At 41.9% G+C, this 12,999-nt stretch overlaps 1 protein-coding gene across 1 annotated transcript in view; it reads right to left on the bottom strand.

Annotated features, from left to right (window-relative positions):
- Nucleotides 1–1,083: 1,083 nt before the first annotated feature.
- The window catches only part of Gas2l3 (growth arrest specific 2 like 3), a 31,443-nt gene continuing 19,527 nt past the window's right edge, over nt 1,084–12,999 (bottom strand). Inside the window, exons 7-10 of the mRNA XM_057757964.1 lie at nt 11,412–11,475; nt 10,203–10,341; nt 5,595–5,702; nt 1,084–2,873 (exon numbers count right to left, since the gene is read on the bottom strand). Coding sequence (XP_057613947.1) covers nt 1,593–2,873; nt 5,595–5,702; nt 10,203–10,341; nt 11,412–11,475 — 1,592 coding nt within the window. The 3' untranslated portion in view covers nt 1,084–1,592. The remainder of the gene's footprint in view (nt 2,874–5,594; nt 5,703–10,202; nt 10,342–11,411; nt 11,476–12,999) is intronic.

Below are 12,999 nucleotides of genomic sequence, written 5' to 3' on the forward strand. Positions count from 1 at the left end.
AGCCGTCTCTCTAGTCCCATGGAATTTAATTTCTTATTCACATAAAACGCATGTTTGGGGAAAACAAGCTTCACAGAAAGAAACTGATCCTATAATTGGAGAAATTCCCTTCTGCTGAAGAATAGACTAATACACTTTATTTTCCAAATAAATAAGCCTAAAGTTAATTCTAGAATTTGTGGCAGGTTCCTGGACAATATCTTTACTCTTGATCACCCAACACAAAGATGATGGTGTGAGATTGTAGACTACTGAGTCACAAGCTAGGTCTGCCTGTGGTGCCATTGCATTTCTCTTGTCCCAGGGGACCCCGTCTCTTCCTCCTCCATGCTGGGACTGCAGGCAAACCTCCTGCCCACCCATTCCTATGCAGGTGCTGGGGATCCGAACTCCAGTCCTCACACGGCACAGGAGTACTTTTCCTGTGGAGCCTCCTCCCCCAACCCTCACCATTTTAGTTTTAAGATCACTGAAACCTAATTCTGGTATCAAAACACATTATTTTAATGTAAAAATACTTGTCTGCACACATAGGAAATATCAATTTGTTTTTTAAAAATAGTTTAATATGCTAAAAGGTATTAAATTTGTTTCCCTGCAGATTTCATCTAAAAATAATAGATACAAAGTGTGTACGTTGTTACATTTAAAAAAAATCTTACTTTTTACTAAGTCTCAGGTTTTGTTCCAATAAATTAACTTACTTGGGTTTTCTTTTTTTTTTTTTTCTTCTTCAAGACAGGGTTTCTCTGTGCACCTCTGGCTGTCCTGGAACTTGCTACATAGACCAGGCTGGCCTCAAACTCACTGAGATCCACCTGCCTCTGCCTCCTGAGTGCTGGGATTAAAGGTGGGCACCACCACCGCCCAGCGGGTTTTCTTTTTTTTTCTTTCTTTTTTTTTTTTTTACAAAAAATATCGATTATAAAATGTTATTAATATTAATAAAAGGCCAATTTTAATTTTAAAAGTCCCTTCTGATATGGAAGGATTACAGAATTAAATAATAAGAATTTCACTTAATCCAAATATCAAACCAAGCAGCAGCAGCCATAGGTACTTAGGATTGCTGGGCTAGGATTCCTGATAAGAAAATCAACTTAGATGCCTTTTACAGCACATGTCAAACCGTTGCCGGGTTTTACTATGTACCCCGGGCAGGTGTCCCGCCTCAGCCTTCAGAGTTGGGATTGAAGGCACACGCTAGTGCCAAGCAAACCATTGCTGTGTGACTGAACACAGTAACTAGTGCATTAGTTACTATTAGCAGACAGTCTCCATAGTTACTACCTACTCAAAGACACAAGGATGACAGCTACAATTCTATTAGTGTTGTTGAACTTTTACATTTCCCTCAAACTGCAGGTGCTAACAAGATGGTACAGATCAAAACCCATAATTTCCCTATTAATATACAAAACACGTGAGAGTCCTCTCCTCGGCCCAGCCCTGTTCCCACCTTCACCCCCCATCTTGACCTCTTGTCTGCAGCTATCCCGACAAACGCACATAAGGAGACCCTTTGTGATCCTGATGGAGCTGATTCCCATTCTGTGTGGCCACCCTGGTTTGTTAAAATGATATCAATGTGTTTATTTTCTGAGCTTCTTACTTCCAGTCATAACAAAATAATGGTCATCGTCTTCCTTTTGCTTGGCAGTAGGCTTTTTATCTCCACTTGCTGCTCCCTTAGCAGATGAGGGTGGCTTCCTGGTGGTAGGGGGTGGCACGCCACTTTTGGGAGGCCCTTTAGCTGAGTACTGGCCCTGTGTGGTGGTCTGTGCTGACTTTGAGCCAGTTTCTGTCTTGGCAGAAGACTGGGGGACACTCACAATGGACAGTGGGGTTCGGCCAGGAGAGCTGGGTCCTGTCTTCTGGCAGGTACCCTTAATCTGCGGTTGCTTTCTGACAACTGAAACGATATTCTCACCTTTTGGCTCCTTGGTAGCTTTTGCAGAGGACACTGAACATGAAGAAGCTGGATGATGAAGTCTTGGTGCTGAGATTGCCCTGGACTTCAGAGGTCTTCCAGGCGGCTGAGACTGTGTCCCCAGACCTCCGGCTCTGGCTTTAGAACTGGGTGTTGTCACTCTTGCAGGGGACTGGAAAGGAGAAGGGTTAGGCCCCCCGTGCATGTTTCCCTTAGGTAGCTTTGGACACTTTGATGATAAAGGTACAGGTGACTCCTCCCTGGAAGAAAGATGATTGTGTTTCAAAGGCTTTGGTTTCATCTTTCCAGAAGACTTACTCAGCAGAGGTCTAGACTTAGAGAGATCTCTTGAATTCTGGACCGGGGTAGCCATGGTCGTAGCAGTCTTGGGGAATGTGACACATTTTCTCACCGACGCAGGCACACACTGAGCAGAGCTTGAGGAAGCTGGTGTAGAGCTGTTACCCCCTGAATTTGAAGAAGCTGCGGGAGAAGAGACACCATGGGGAGCAGTGTGAGGGGTTTTTGCTCTGCCTTTCGAAGATGTGACCTTGGGGTGCGAAAATGATGCTGGAGAATCCGGAAGCTTAGAGCGGGTGGACAGAGAAGCAAGACTGCCTTTTGTTGGTGCAGCCGCAGGCACCGCGCCTGGTGGGCGTGCCTGCCTCTCCTTGCTCTTTGGAGCACTCGCTGGTGAGCCAGGCTTTAAATTCTGTTTCTGAAACATGTTAACTGCTGACAAAGGGTTCATTTCTGGAGGCTGAGGCGTTCTGGCAGCAGAATCTGGCACACTTTCATTAGAGACTCCTTTTTGAAACGCTAAGATTTTTTGTTCTAGTGTAGCAAACCGCAGTACTCGACAGGGGTCGTATTTCAGCAAAAATCCTTGCAGAGTGTCCCAGCCTCCACCAACACGGACCATAACATGTTTTCCATGAAGCATCTGCCCCAAAAACAGAAACAAAAAGTGAAACTTATCATTTCGATCTGCTAATAATAACGATTTGCATTTTTTTCTATGACCTGTGAAACTCTGAGCATTCACCAATAGCTTTGCTTCAAATCAACAGTCCTTTTTGTGTATTAAAATGATAAATTTATCATTAGAATATACCACTAATAAAAGCTCTCCATTTTGTAATAAAAGTATGTACAGATAACTTGCATTCTAAAATCCACATAGTTAACATAGAAAACTGCAATAGTGGTACGGTTGAAAGAATGGCATGCAGGAGGAGGGAAGGAAAAGAAATAAAAAGCCTCACAAGAGACAAAAAGACATCAGGAAAAAAAGCAACTAAAGCTAGCACTATAAATTTAATTCTAGGGCTGGAGAGATGGCTCAGAGGTTAAGAGCACTGACTGTTCTTTCTGATCAGGGTCTTGAGTTCAATTCCTAGCAACCACATGGTGGCTTCAACCATCTATAATGAGATCTGGTGCCCTCTTCTGGAGAGTAGGCATATATGCAGACAGAACACTGTATACATAATAAATAAAAATTTAAAAAAAGAGGATTTCTTTCTTTAAAAAAAAAGTTATATTCTATCAATTACATCTTTAAAACACTTATACAAATTACTATTAGTTTATCCTTGCAGATAGAGTAGCTCTGAGAGATTAAGACATTTGTGGCTAGCTTCGACCACACCAGGCTGCCCACATGGGGCACTTCTGTAGGGGTAAACAAGCCCGGGTTCTGCCAGTACAACCCAGGCTGGATTTCTGGCCCTGGCCCCTCAGCTGGTGACCTTCACATCTCTATTAGCTCAGCTTTCAATTTTCGCTCTGCTACCTCCTGCGGACGTCATGTTCACACCACAGCTCAGCGCTTACTCTCGGTGCTACTCAGAGAACCCCTCTTTCCGGGGAACGCGGAGTCATGGCTGCATAGACGTGGCGGATGAGGACTGCTCAGGCCAGGTCTCTAAGGTTCAGGAAACATTTTGGGAGAGGGGTGGAAAGAACATAAGAGCCAGATGAGCAGAAGAAGGGCTGAGTCACAGCCACTGAGGTCATGAACTCCCAGCTGCTGTAGAGGGCCACGGAGTCTCGACAAGGCTGGACCCAACTATCAGGCATGGATGGAGGAGGGACTTAGGGGACCCCACTCTCTCAGGGCTGAGTATTTGCTAAGAAAGAAAAAAGGAAGACTCTAGAGTCACTTAGTCTCAGATGTTTCTTCGGGTCAGTTTGGGCAGCGGCTATTCACAGTCAAGTCGACCTGGCTTCTGCTTCTGTTTGCTATCGATCAGATTCAGAGAGGGGACATTGCCTTCAGGAGTATCCATTGATGACCCTACCAGGCTCCAGTGAGGAGTTTCCAATTCAACTGATAAACAGATGGTCCAATTAAACTAAGCCACAAAACTAAACCAAAGTTGTAAATACCAGGAGGGATTGGTAGTGATGATGAGACTGGTTGATGGGGGTGAGGGGAAGGTAAGAGAGGACAGCGGGAAGGGGAGTGAGGACAGAGGGGACGGAAGGGAGGACGGCGGTAAGGGGAGAGGAGAGCGGGGAGGGAAGAGAGGAGAATAATGAGAAGACAGTATAGACATGTAGGAAACCACTCAACAACAAAATTAGCTAATAAAAATCTTAAAGAGAGCTATTAGGAGACAGAAAATGAATTTGGGGGCTCCTAGATGAGTTGGGTACAAGGCAGGAATATGATGGTTCTATGTGAAAAGGAAGAAATAGACAGTGAGATTGCATGCTTAAGGACTTTTATATTATGTTCCTAATGTAGACAGTGAGATTGCATGCTTAAGGACTTTTATATTATGTTCCTAATGTAGATAGTGAGATTGCATGCTTAAGGACTTTTATGTTCCTAATGTAGACAGTGAAATTGCATGCTTAAGGACTTTTATATTATGTTCCTAATGTAGACAGTGAAATTGCATGTTTAAGGACTTTTATACTATGTTCCTAATGTAGACGGTGAAATTGCATGCTTAAGGAGTTTTATATTATGTTCCTAATGTAGACGGTAAAATTGCATGTTTAAGGAGTTTTATATTATGTTCCTAAATTGAGAGAAGGCAGCTCTTGCATTACATCAAGATAAAAACATGCTAAACAGGTGAAATTTTAATTTCCTTATCAATAAAAGTGATAAAAAAAAATCAACTATAGATGAGGCAAAGGAAGGCCATAAACACGGGTACTGTCAGCATACTGGTACATGACCTAAAAAAAGAGCTTCTGTTTACCTCAAAGTATTTATCATTATGAATGGTAATATTTCTGCTTATTTTCTTACTATTAATAGAAATCTTACTGGACATTCTATTTTGCTCATTTCTTCTTAGGGAGCTGATGGAAAATTATTCCACTTAAGAAAACCCGAGAAATGCAGTAAATTCTCCAAAGTACATGAAGATATTTTCATTTAGTTATATTCAATGTTTTAAGTAGTCTCAGCTGCCTTCTAGCTCGTTGCTTGAAAGTTAAAAGCATCTACGCAAGCTCACTTAAAATTTCATGAAATCAAGTATACCATACCTTTCCTGTCCAGTGAAATTCTTCCATAAATAGCACCCTCTATTCTAATTTTTCTTTCTTTACAAGTAAAAGGGAAATCAAAAGGAGATTGGAACATAATAAGCACATTCCAAGACAAGCTTGTCTGAATACAGGCTGCCAACAGCAAGCTTACCCTTATGAAGAGTATTTTCTCCCCGAGCCGGTAACGCCCCTCAGATAAGTATTCAATAGAAAATCGATGAGAACAGCTACAAGGAGGATCCTCGGCAATGTGTTTAACCTAAAATTAAAAATAAATATCAATATCCCATGCTTATTAGAAAAAATAGCTTATCAAAATTAAAAAAATGTAATTGGATAGGAAAATAAATCTCAAAGACAAAACTTCAAAGCCAGTTCAACTATTTAATCTCTCTTCTTCTTTCCGTGCTAGCAGGTTTTGAAATCAGATAGTTAGATTAACAACAGCCAACAGTGATGAGGCCCAGGTCTCCCTGTCTCTTAGACCAAATGAAACCAGGCTTGAAGTTACAAATGCAGAAGGTCTGACAGTGGGTTAGACCAGGGTCAACTGGAAACACACTTGCTGATCTTTAGGAACATGAGCTCATCAGAGGCTTGAATTGTTTTGAGCCTCGATAACTCCATTTGTGTCAAATCAAAGATCATCCAGTCAGATGCAGGCTAAGAATTCTCCCTTCTCCCTTAAGACGATGCTAAACTCGCACACAAATGGAGAGGAACACCTACATTGTTCCAAGTAACTGCTAACATAAGCAGAGACGTATGTCTATATGCCCAGGATGGGGTAAAGTGCTTAATATTTCAGTTCAGGAGGCATTTGCTCCAATTCAACACAAAAAACTTCACTTCTACCCCTCAAAATGCTGTCTTATTTATTAAGAACTTCAAGCATGCAGACAATGTATTATGACTGTATCTTCACCTCCAACTCCCCCATTTCCAGTCCTCTCAGACACTTCTTCCCGCCCCCCTCCCAGCGTCATGTCTTCTCTTTGATAATCCACTCAGTGGTGCCGTATGCAACCAGTGCAGCACTGTCCATCCGATCATGGACAATCTGCAGGGGCTGCACACCCGGAGAAACCTGATTCTCCCTCCTCCTCCCACAATGGATCCAATGCCAATTGCTTCTCAGCTAGGGCTGGGACCTTGAGATCCTAGCCCATCCACGCTGGAATGCTGACAGTACTCGGCCACGACCCCTGGACATACAGTCCTTGAACCTCCCCTTCCTTAATGTTCCCTGAGCCTTGAGAGGGCCTCAAGAAAACGGTAAAATTACAGTAGCTAGGAAAAGATGTTTAGTAATTCTATATATTAAATAAGGAAAATAAATTGATTAAATGATGATATAGTTTGAAATACGTTTTAAGTGAAAAACATTATATATCAGCCACTAAGAAAACTACTGGGCTTTTCTTTACAAATTACATTAAAAGAAAAAAAAAAAGGTCATACCTAGCATGCTGGTGCATACCTTAATCCCAGCACCCAGGAGAGAAAGGCCTGGTATCTCTGTTTATTTGAGAGAAGCCTTACCTACATATAGAGTGCCAGGCCAGCCACAGTGGTATAGTGAGAACCCATTTCAAAACAAAACAACAAAAATGGTCATAACTATTTCTCACAATTATTTCTCATACAGAGCATATCAAAATATTCACTTAATTGAACTTAGCCCTAATGTTTTAAGCAGTCTCTTTGGCTATGCCCAATTTATCTGTGCACTAAAAGGAGTTTATGATTGCTTTATCTACCAAAAGTAAGTTAACAATTATGGATTCACAGGGCCTGATAAGAACATGATATTAATAGAAACAATTTCCATGTTGTTCATTTAACAAGGAAATATGCTTATAAACATCTAGGATTAATCTGAATCACTCAATAAGGTTTCTCTTGCTCACTGACCTGGTACATATGCATACAGGCACCCACACTGACATATACCACAGACACTGAAATCAGGTAAAGCTGACAGTAGATCGTTTATACATTAGCTAACTAGAGTAACCTGATGGGGGCATTTATTATAGCCATTACTGTCTGTGAAATTTTCTTAAGTTTATAAAATTCCATTTGCACATTTAACAGCCTTAACATAATGAATCAAATAGTAATTGTCCTATATGTTAACTATCAGTCCAGGATATCCGCACATCATGTGCATGCATAGGTGAACATGGAATGTATTAATACTCACGTACATATTTAAAGAAGATGCCTGTTTTTCACTTTCACAGTAAGAATTCAGACCTTATTTTCAGAGCCACGGATCTTCCCTGATTGGAATATCTGAATAAATACTTACATTTAGCACTAAGAGGCCGTTCATGCTAGCAGCTGTGACTACGTAGTCCACACAGGGTGTGAGGACTTTTTCTATATCTATATTGCATAATTGATAACACTGACGGAAATAGCTCACGAAAATAATCTACAACAAAACTGTGTTATTTCCATTCTCTTCACTCTCATGGTTTTGGCCATATGCGCACTGTTGATAAAACAGTACTTTCTCCCTGCTGCACACCCATCGCCGCGATCACACCAGTCTGTGACCATATCAGTTCTAAATTATCAAGCCTCTGCCCTGCTGGGGCTTTGCATAGTACTTAAATATTTCCACCATCTAAATAATAGTGCAATAAACATTTTTATTTTTTTACTGAACTCAACTATAGTAAAAGTGAAAAAGGAATATGTTTGTCACTCTCAATATTTACTTTTCAAAATTATGTATCAGTTCTCATTAAAAGCAGTTCCTAAGAATAGTTTCACAACAATTTATAGAGCTTTCAGTTTTCCAACTCTGGACCGAAGCGGCGGTCTGTGGCTATCTTCCCGCCTTCCTCTCTTCATTACCAAAGGTCAGCATTATACTTCCTTCTTGTCTGAACACAGCCCTTGCACATTTGCGCACGGAAAGTGTTTTTCTCATCAAATGCACTGCCTTCGTATAATAAATTATATACTAATTTTTTTATTTAACAAAATATTTCTTTCAGTTTCTTTATGGTTCTGTGAAAATTTAAGTAATTTTTATCAACTATATTATTTCTGCTTCCCATTCTGACAGTTATAATTATCAAATGTATCGATACAAAAAGAAAAATTATGTTTCATCTAATAAACACTTTTTCAGACTGACATATTTTTAATCTGTCTTGCAAGGTAATCTGAATATTTATTTTTACTTTGTTTTGTGTGTAGTATGGATGTGCCTGTCAGTGTGGTGAATATACAAGGGCATCTTGTGTGTGTGTGTCTATACATGTGACTGCACACACGTGTGTGAACGCATGTCTGCGGAGACAAGACGTCTACATCAAGTATGTCTTCTTCACCTATGTTTTGAGACAGAGTTTCTCACTGAACCCGGGACTCACCAACTGGCTACACAGGTGGATTAGAGGCTCCAGCAACTGCATGTCTATGCCCCAGTCCCAGCACTAGGGTGACAAACGCGTACCACCACGGCTAGTTCTTACATGGGTGCTGCGGACCTGGGCTCAGTTTCTCATGTTTGGGCTTTGCAGGCCCCAAGCTGCATGATTTATCAAAGAAATTATGTTTACTAAGAAGCATTACTATTTATTCTTATTAAATAATTTTGTACACGGAGCTGTTTTTTAAAGTGCCACAAACCTCTCAGTTGCTCTAAACTATGGTGAGCACACTGTCACCCACAAACCTCTCAGTTGCTCTAGACTATGGTGCGCACACTGTCACCCACAAACCTCTCAGTTGCTCTAGACTACGGTGAGCACACTGTCACCCACAAACCTCTCAGTTGCTCTAGACTACGGTGCGCACACTGTCGCCCACAAACCTCTCAGTTGCTCTAGACTACGGTGCGCACACTGTCGCCACTTCCATCACTTATACCATGGTCACTGCAGAAGAGCTACAGTGGTGGTTCTCAACCTGTGGGTCGTGACCTTGGAGATGTGCGACTCTTTCACAGGGATTGTCTAAGACCACTGGGAAACACGGATATTTATATTATGATTCGTAACAGTAGCAAAATTACAGTTACGAGGTAGCAACATAAATAACCATGAGGAGCTGTTAAAGGGTCGCAGCATTAGGAAGGTTGAGAACCACTGCTCTAGAGCCTAAAGGAATACAATTCTGGAAATTTGCAGAAGGAGCGGGTGCTGTTGAGAAGACCAGCAGGACATGGCCCATCATATCAAAAAAGCCTGTGTATCGTCTGCTAGGGACAATGTTCAGAAAAACCCGTCAGTTTTCCCTCTCAGCCTGTCCTCCACCCGCATCCTTCTAGGACCTGTACCGTCTACCAAACCTTGCCAAGCCCCGTGGACGTCTCTCTCGCTCACAGCCACCGACTCAGTCCTACCAGTTCTGCTTCCTAAACACGGCTTAGATTTGCTCCTTTCGTTCCGCCGCTCATATTGTGCTCAAATTGAAACTCTCATCATCTCATGCTTGGGTCACTACCATAAAACACACACACTACATGACCAAATAGGCAATCCCTTACTATTTACACGTCAGATTATAACGCTACTACAGTTAGGAAAAAACATTCATTTCCCGTAACCTTTAGCCACTGCTCTTCAAGCACCCGTTCTTCACGCTCCCAGGACTCGTAGGGCTGCACATTAGTGACTGGCACATATTCTCAATAAACACCATCTTCTTCTACAGGCAGCATTTCCGGTAGCATTTTAGAGATACCTTAAACTGAAACCTCAGGCGGTGTAGTCCACAAAGCAGAGCGATTACTCACAGCTTCGTGTAGCTCTTCATGCCGACAGCAGGATTTGGGGATGCTGATGGACTCCTCAAGCCCCGAGGCATTAAGCAGGGTCTCTTCCAACTCAATTTCTTTCTCAAGTTTCACTAATACTGGTGGCTCAACTCCATATCTGAAAATAAGCCAGGAAATCTGCTCACGCAATGCGCACCGACTACGTCTCTGCAGATCGAGCAGATCAAAACAGGCGACGGTTTACGTCTGGAGCGAAGTCTGTCTGTGTGACTCCACAGAGACTGCTTCACTGCCACAGCTGGAAGTCTGGATTTTATTTTCCTTTTTGAATATTTTGAGACAGGGGTTTTCTGTGTAGCCCTGGTTGTCCTGGAACTCGCTCTGTAGACCAGGCTGGCCGTGAACTCAAGAGATCCACCTGCCTCTGCCTCCCGAGTGCACCACCAGTACCCAGCTGGAAGTTGTTTTTAATATTTCAGATTGCCGTCTACAAGAGCTAGTTCCAGGACAGGCTCCAAAACCACAGAGAAACCCTGTCTCGAAAAACAAAAAAAAAAAAAATATTTCAGATTGCCCAAAATCCAGAATATATATCATCTCTATATCATAGCATATATCTGGATTATGTAATATTTTCAATATTATTTTAAATTCTGAAAAGCCGCTTTAAAACAAGCTGGTGGGTGGACAGGACTGACACAGGCTTAGGGGACACAAAGCCTGAGCCCTCTTACATAATGGGACTTGATTTGCTTTGAATTGCTTGACATTACATATGTTTACCCCATTCTTTTTGTTTGTTTGTTTGTTTGTTTTGTTTTGTTTTGTTTTTAGAGACAGGGTTTCTCCGTAGCTTTTTGGTTCCTGTCCTGGAACTAGCTCTTGTAGACCAGGCTGGCCTTGAACTCACAGAGATCCGCCTGCCTCTGCCTCCCGAGTGCTGGGATTAAAGGCGTGCGCCACCACCGCCCGGCTGTTTACCCCATTCTTAACCTGGAAAATTTAAGTAGCACCTTCACAATTTACTATGAAATGAAAGTAAGTGAGGAAAGCCAAGGCCGACACGTGTGTGCAGATACAAACACTGACATACAAAGATAAAACAGAAAATTGGGTTACTTCATTTTAATCAAGAGTCACATTCTTTGGGTACAGAAACTCTGATAAAATTAAGTCACTTAAAGGTATTTTTGATGTTAAAATTCTGAAATACTGAGAAATACGTACCTTGACACAATTCGACCAATCTCAAGAAGACAAAGGTACACCTGCCTGGGGTCTTTATGTAAAACTGGGGAAAAATAAGATCATACATTTAAGAATCAGATTTAAATTGGGAAATACATTCTGGCATAGGAGAGATTCAAAGGAAAGAATAACGAAGACAGCAGGCTCACTTGTTTAGACAAGACTCAGAAAAGACATTTTTATTGTCAACACCACAATCTTTTCTGCATTAAAAATAAACTATCGAGCACAAAGAGAATGGGCAGTGGCCACGATAGTTACTTGCTCAGCATTTCAGTCTTCAAAACCTACGGACTTAGTAGCACTAAATTATGTTAGGGGCTGGGGAGATGGCTCAGTCTTAAAGTTCTTACTGCACAGACATGGGGATGTGAGTTCAGACACCCAGATCCCATCAAAAGCCAGGTACAGTACACACCACTGTAAGCACGGTGCTGGGATAGACAGAGACAGGATGTCCTCTAAGCTCAGGGGCCACTCAACCTAGATTAACCAATGAGCTGCAGATTAGTGAGAAATCCTGCCGCAACAATAAGGTGTGGATCATCGAAGACCCTTGAAGATGGCCTCTGCTCTCTCCCCAACACACTGTAGTGCAGATCTCTCAACAGGATTTCTGTGAGAAGAGACAAGCCACTTCAATTTTACTCTAAACTATGTATTTCCCAGACTTGACAGAAACAGGAAGTAGCCATTCACTCTATGAAGCATCGTTATATTCAAAACAAAGCCGGAAGCCAGAGGAAGGCATCACAAGAGAACTAAAAACCGGTACCCACGTCTCACAGATGTGACCGGATTGATGTTCGACACACTGGCAGCAAAATCCAGCAGCACACGGAAAGTATGACGTGCAATGGGACCGTGAGGTTTATACAAGGAATGCAAATACGTCAATATATGAAAATCAACTACTGTCATTAATAGACACAGGGGTCTCATCACAAAACAGGGGTACCACAGATCAAAAATTAGAAAGACTCTAACACTATTTCAATATGTCAAACAAAAGACAAAAAACAAACAAACAAAAGGCCAGAAGGGAACTTTCTTGAGCTGATAAAGGGCATTCATGAAAACCTACAGCTAACGACATCCTAATATCATTTACGTGTAAGGTCATGGTGGAAATGTCCCTCCAAAGGCCAGGTTAAAGATAATAGCATCACGCCCACCAGTTCTGTTCACCATTGCACAGTCTGTGGCTTCAGAACAATAAAAGATAAACAGGTAAAAATCTGCATTGCCGTTTTTAGGCAATACTATTTAGATATGAAAAAGCACAAAAAGAAAAATAAAGAAGAGAGACAAACTTAGAATTTTTAAATTTGAGGCTGGAGAGATGAGATGGCTTGGCAGTTAAGAGCACCGATCTCATTCAGAGGACTCAGGTTTATTTCCCAGGACCAACATGACGGCTCCAAATTGTCATTCCAGGCTTACGCGAAACTGCGACCCCATAATGTATACCCACCCCTTTGCCTTGCTAACCTGCTGACCCTGTGATATATGATCGCCTTATAAACATGTGTCTAACCAGACGCCTTGCTGACTCCCCTGCCACAGG

Source organism: Chionomys nivalis, chromosome 25 (genome assembly GCF_950005125.1).
Source record: "Chionomys nivalis chromosome 25, mChiNiv1.1, whole genome shotgun sequence".
Lineage (NCBI taxonomy): Eukaryota > Metazoa > Chordata > Mammalia > Rodentia > Cricetidae > Chionomys > Chionomys nivalis.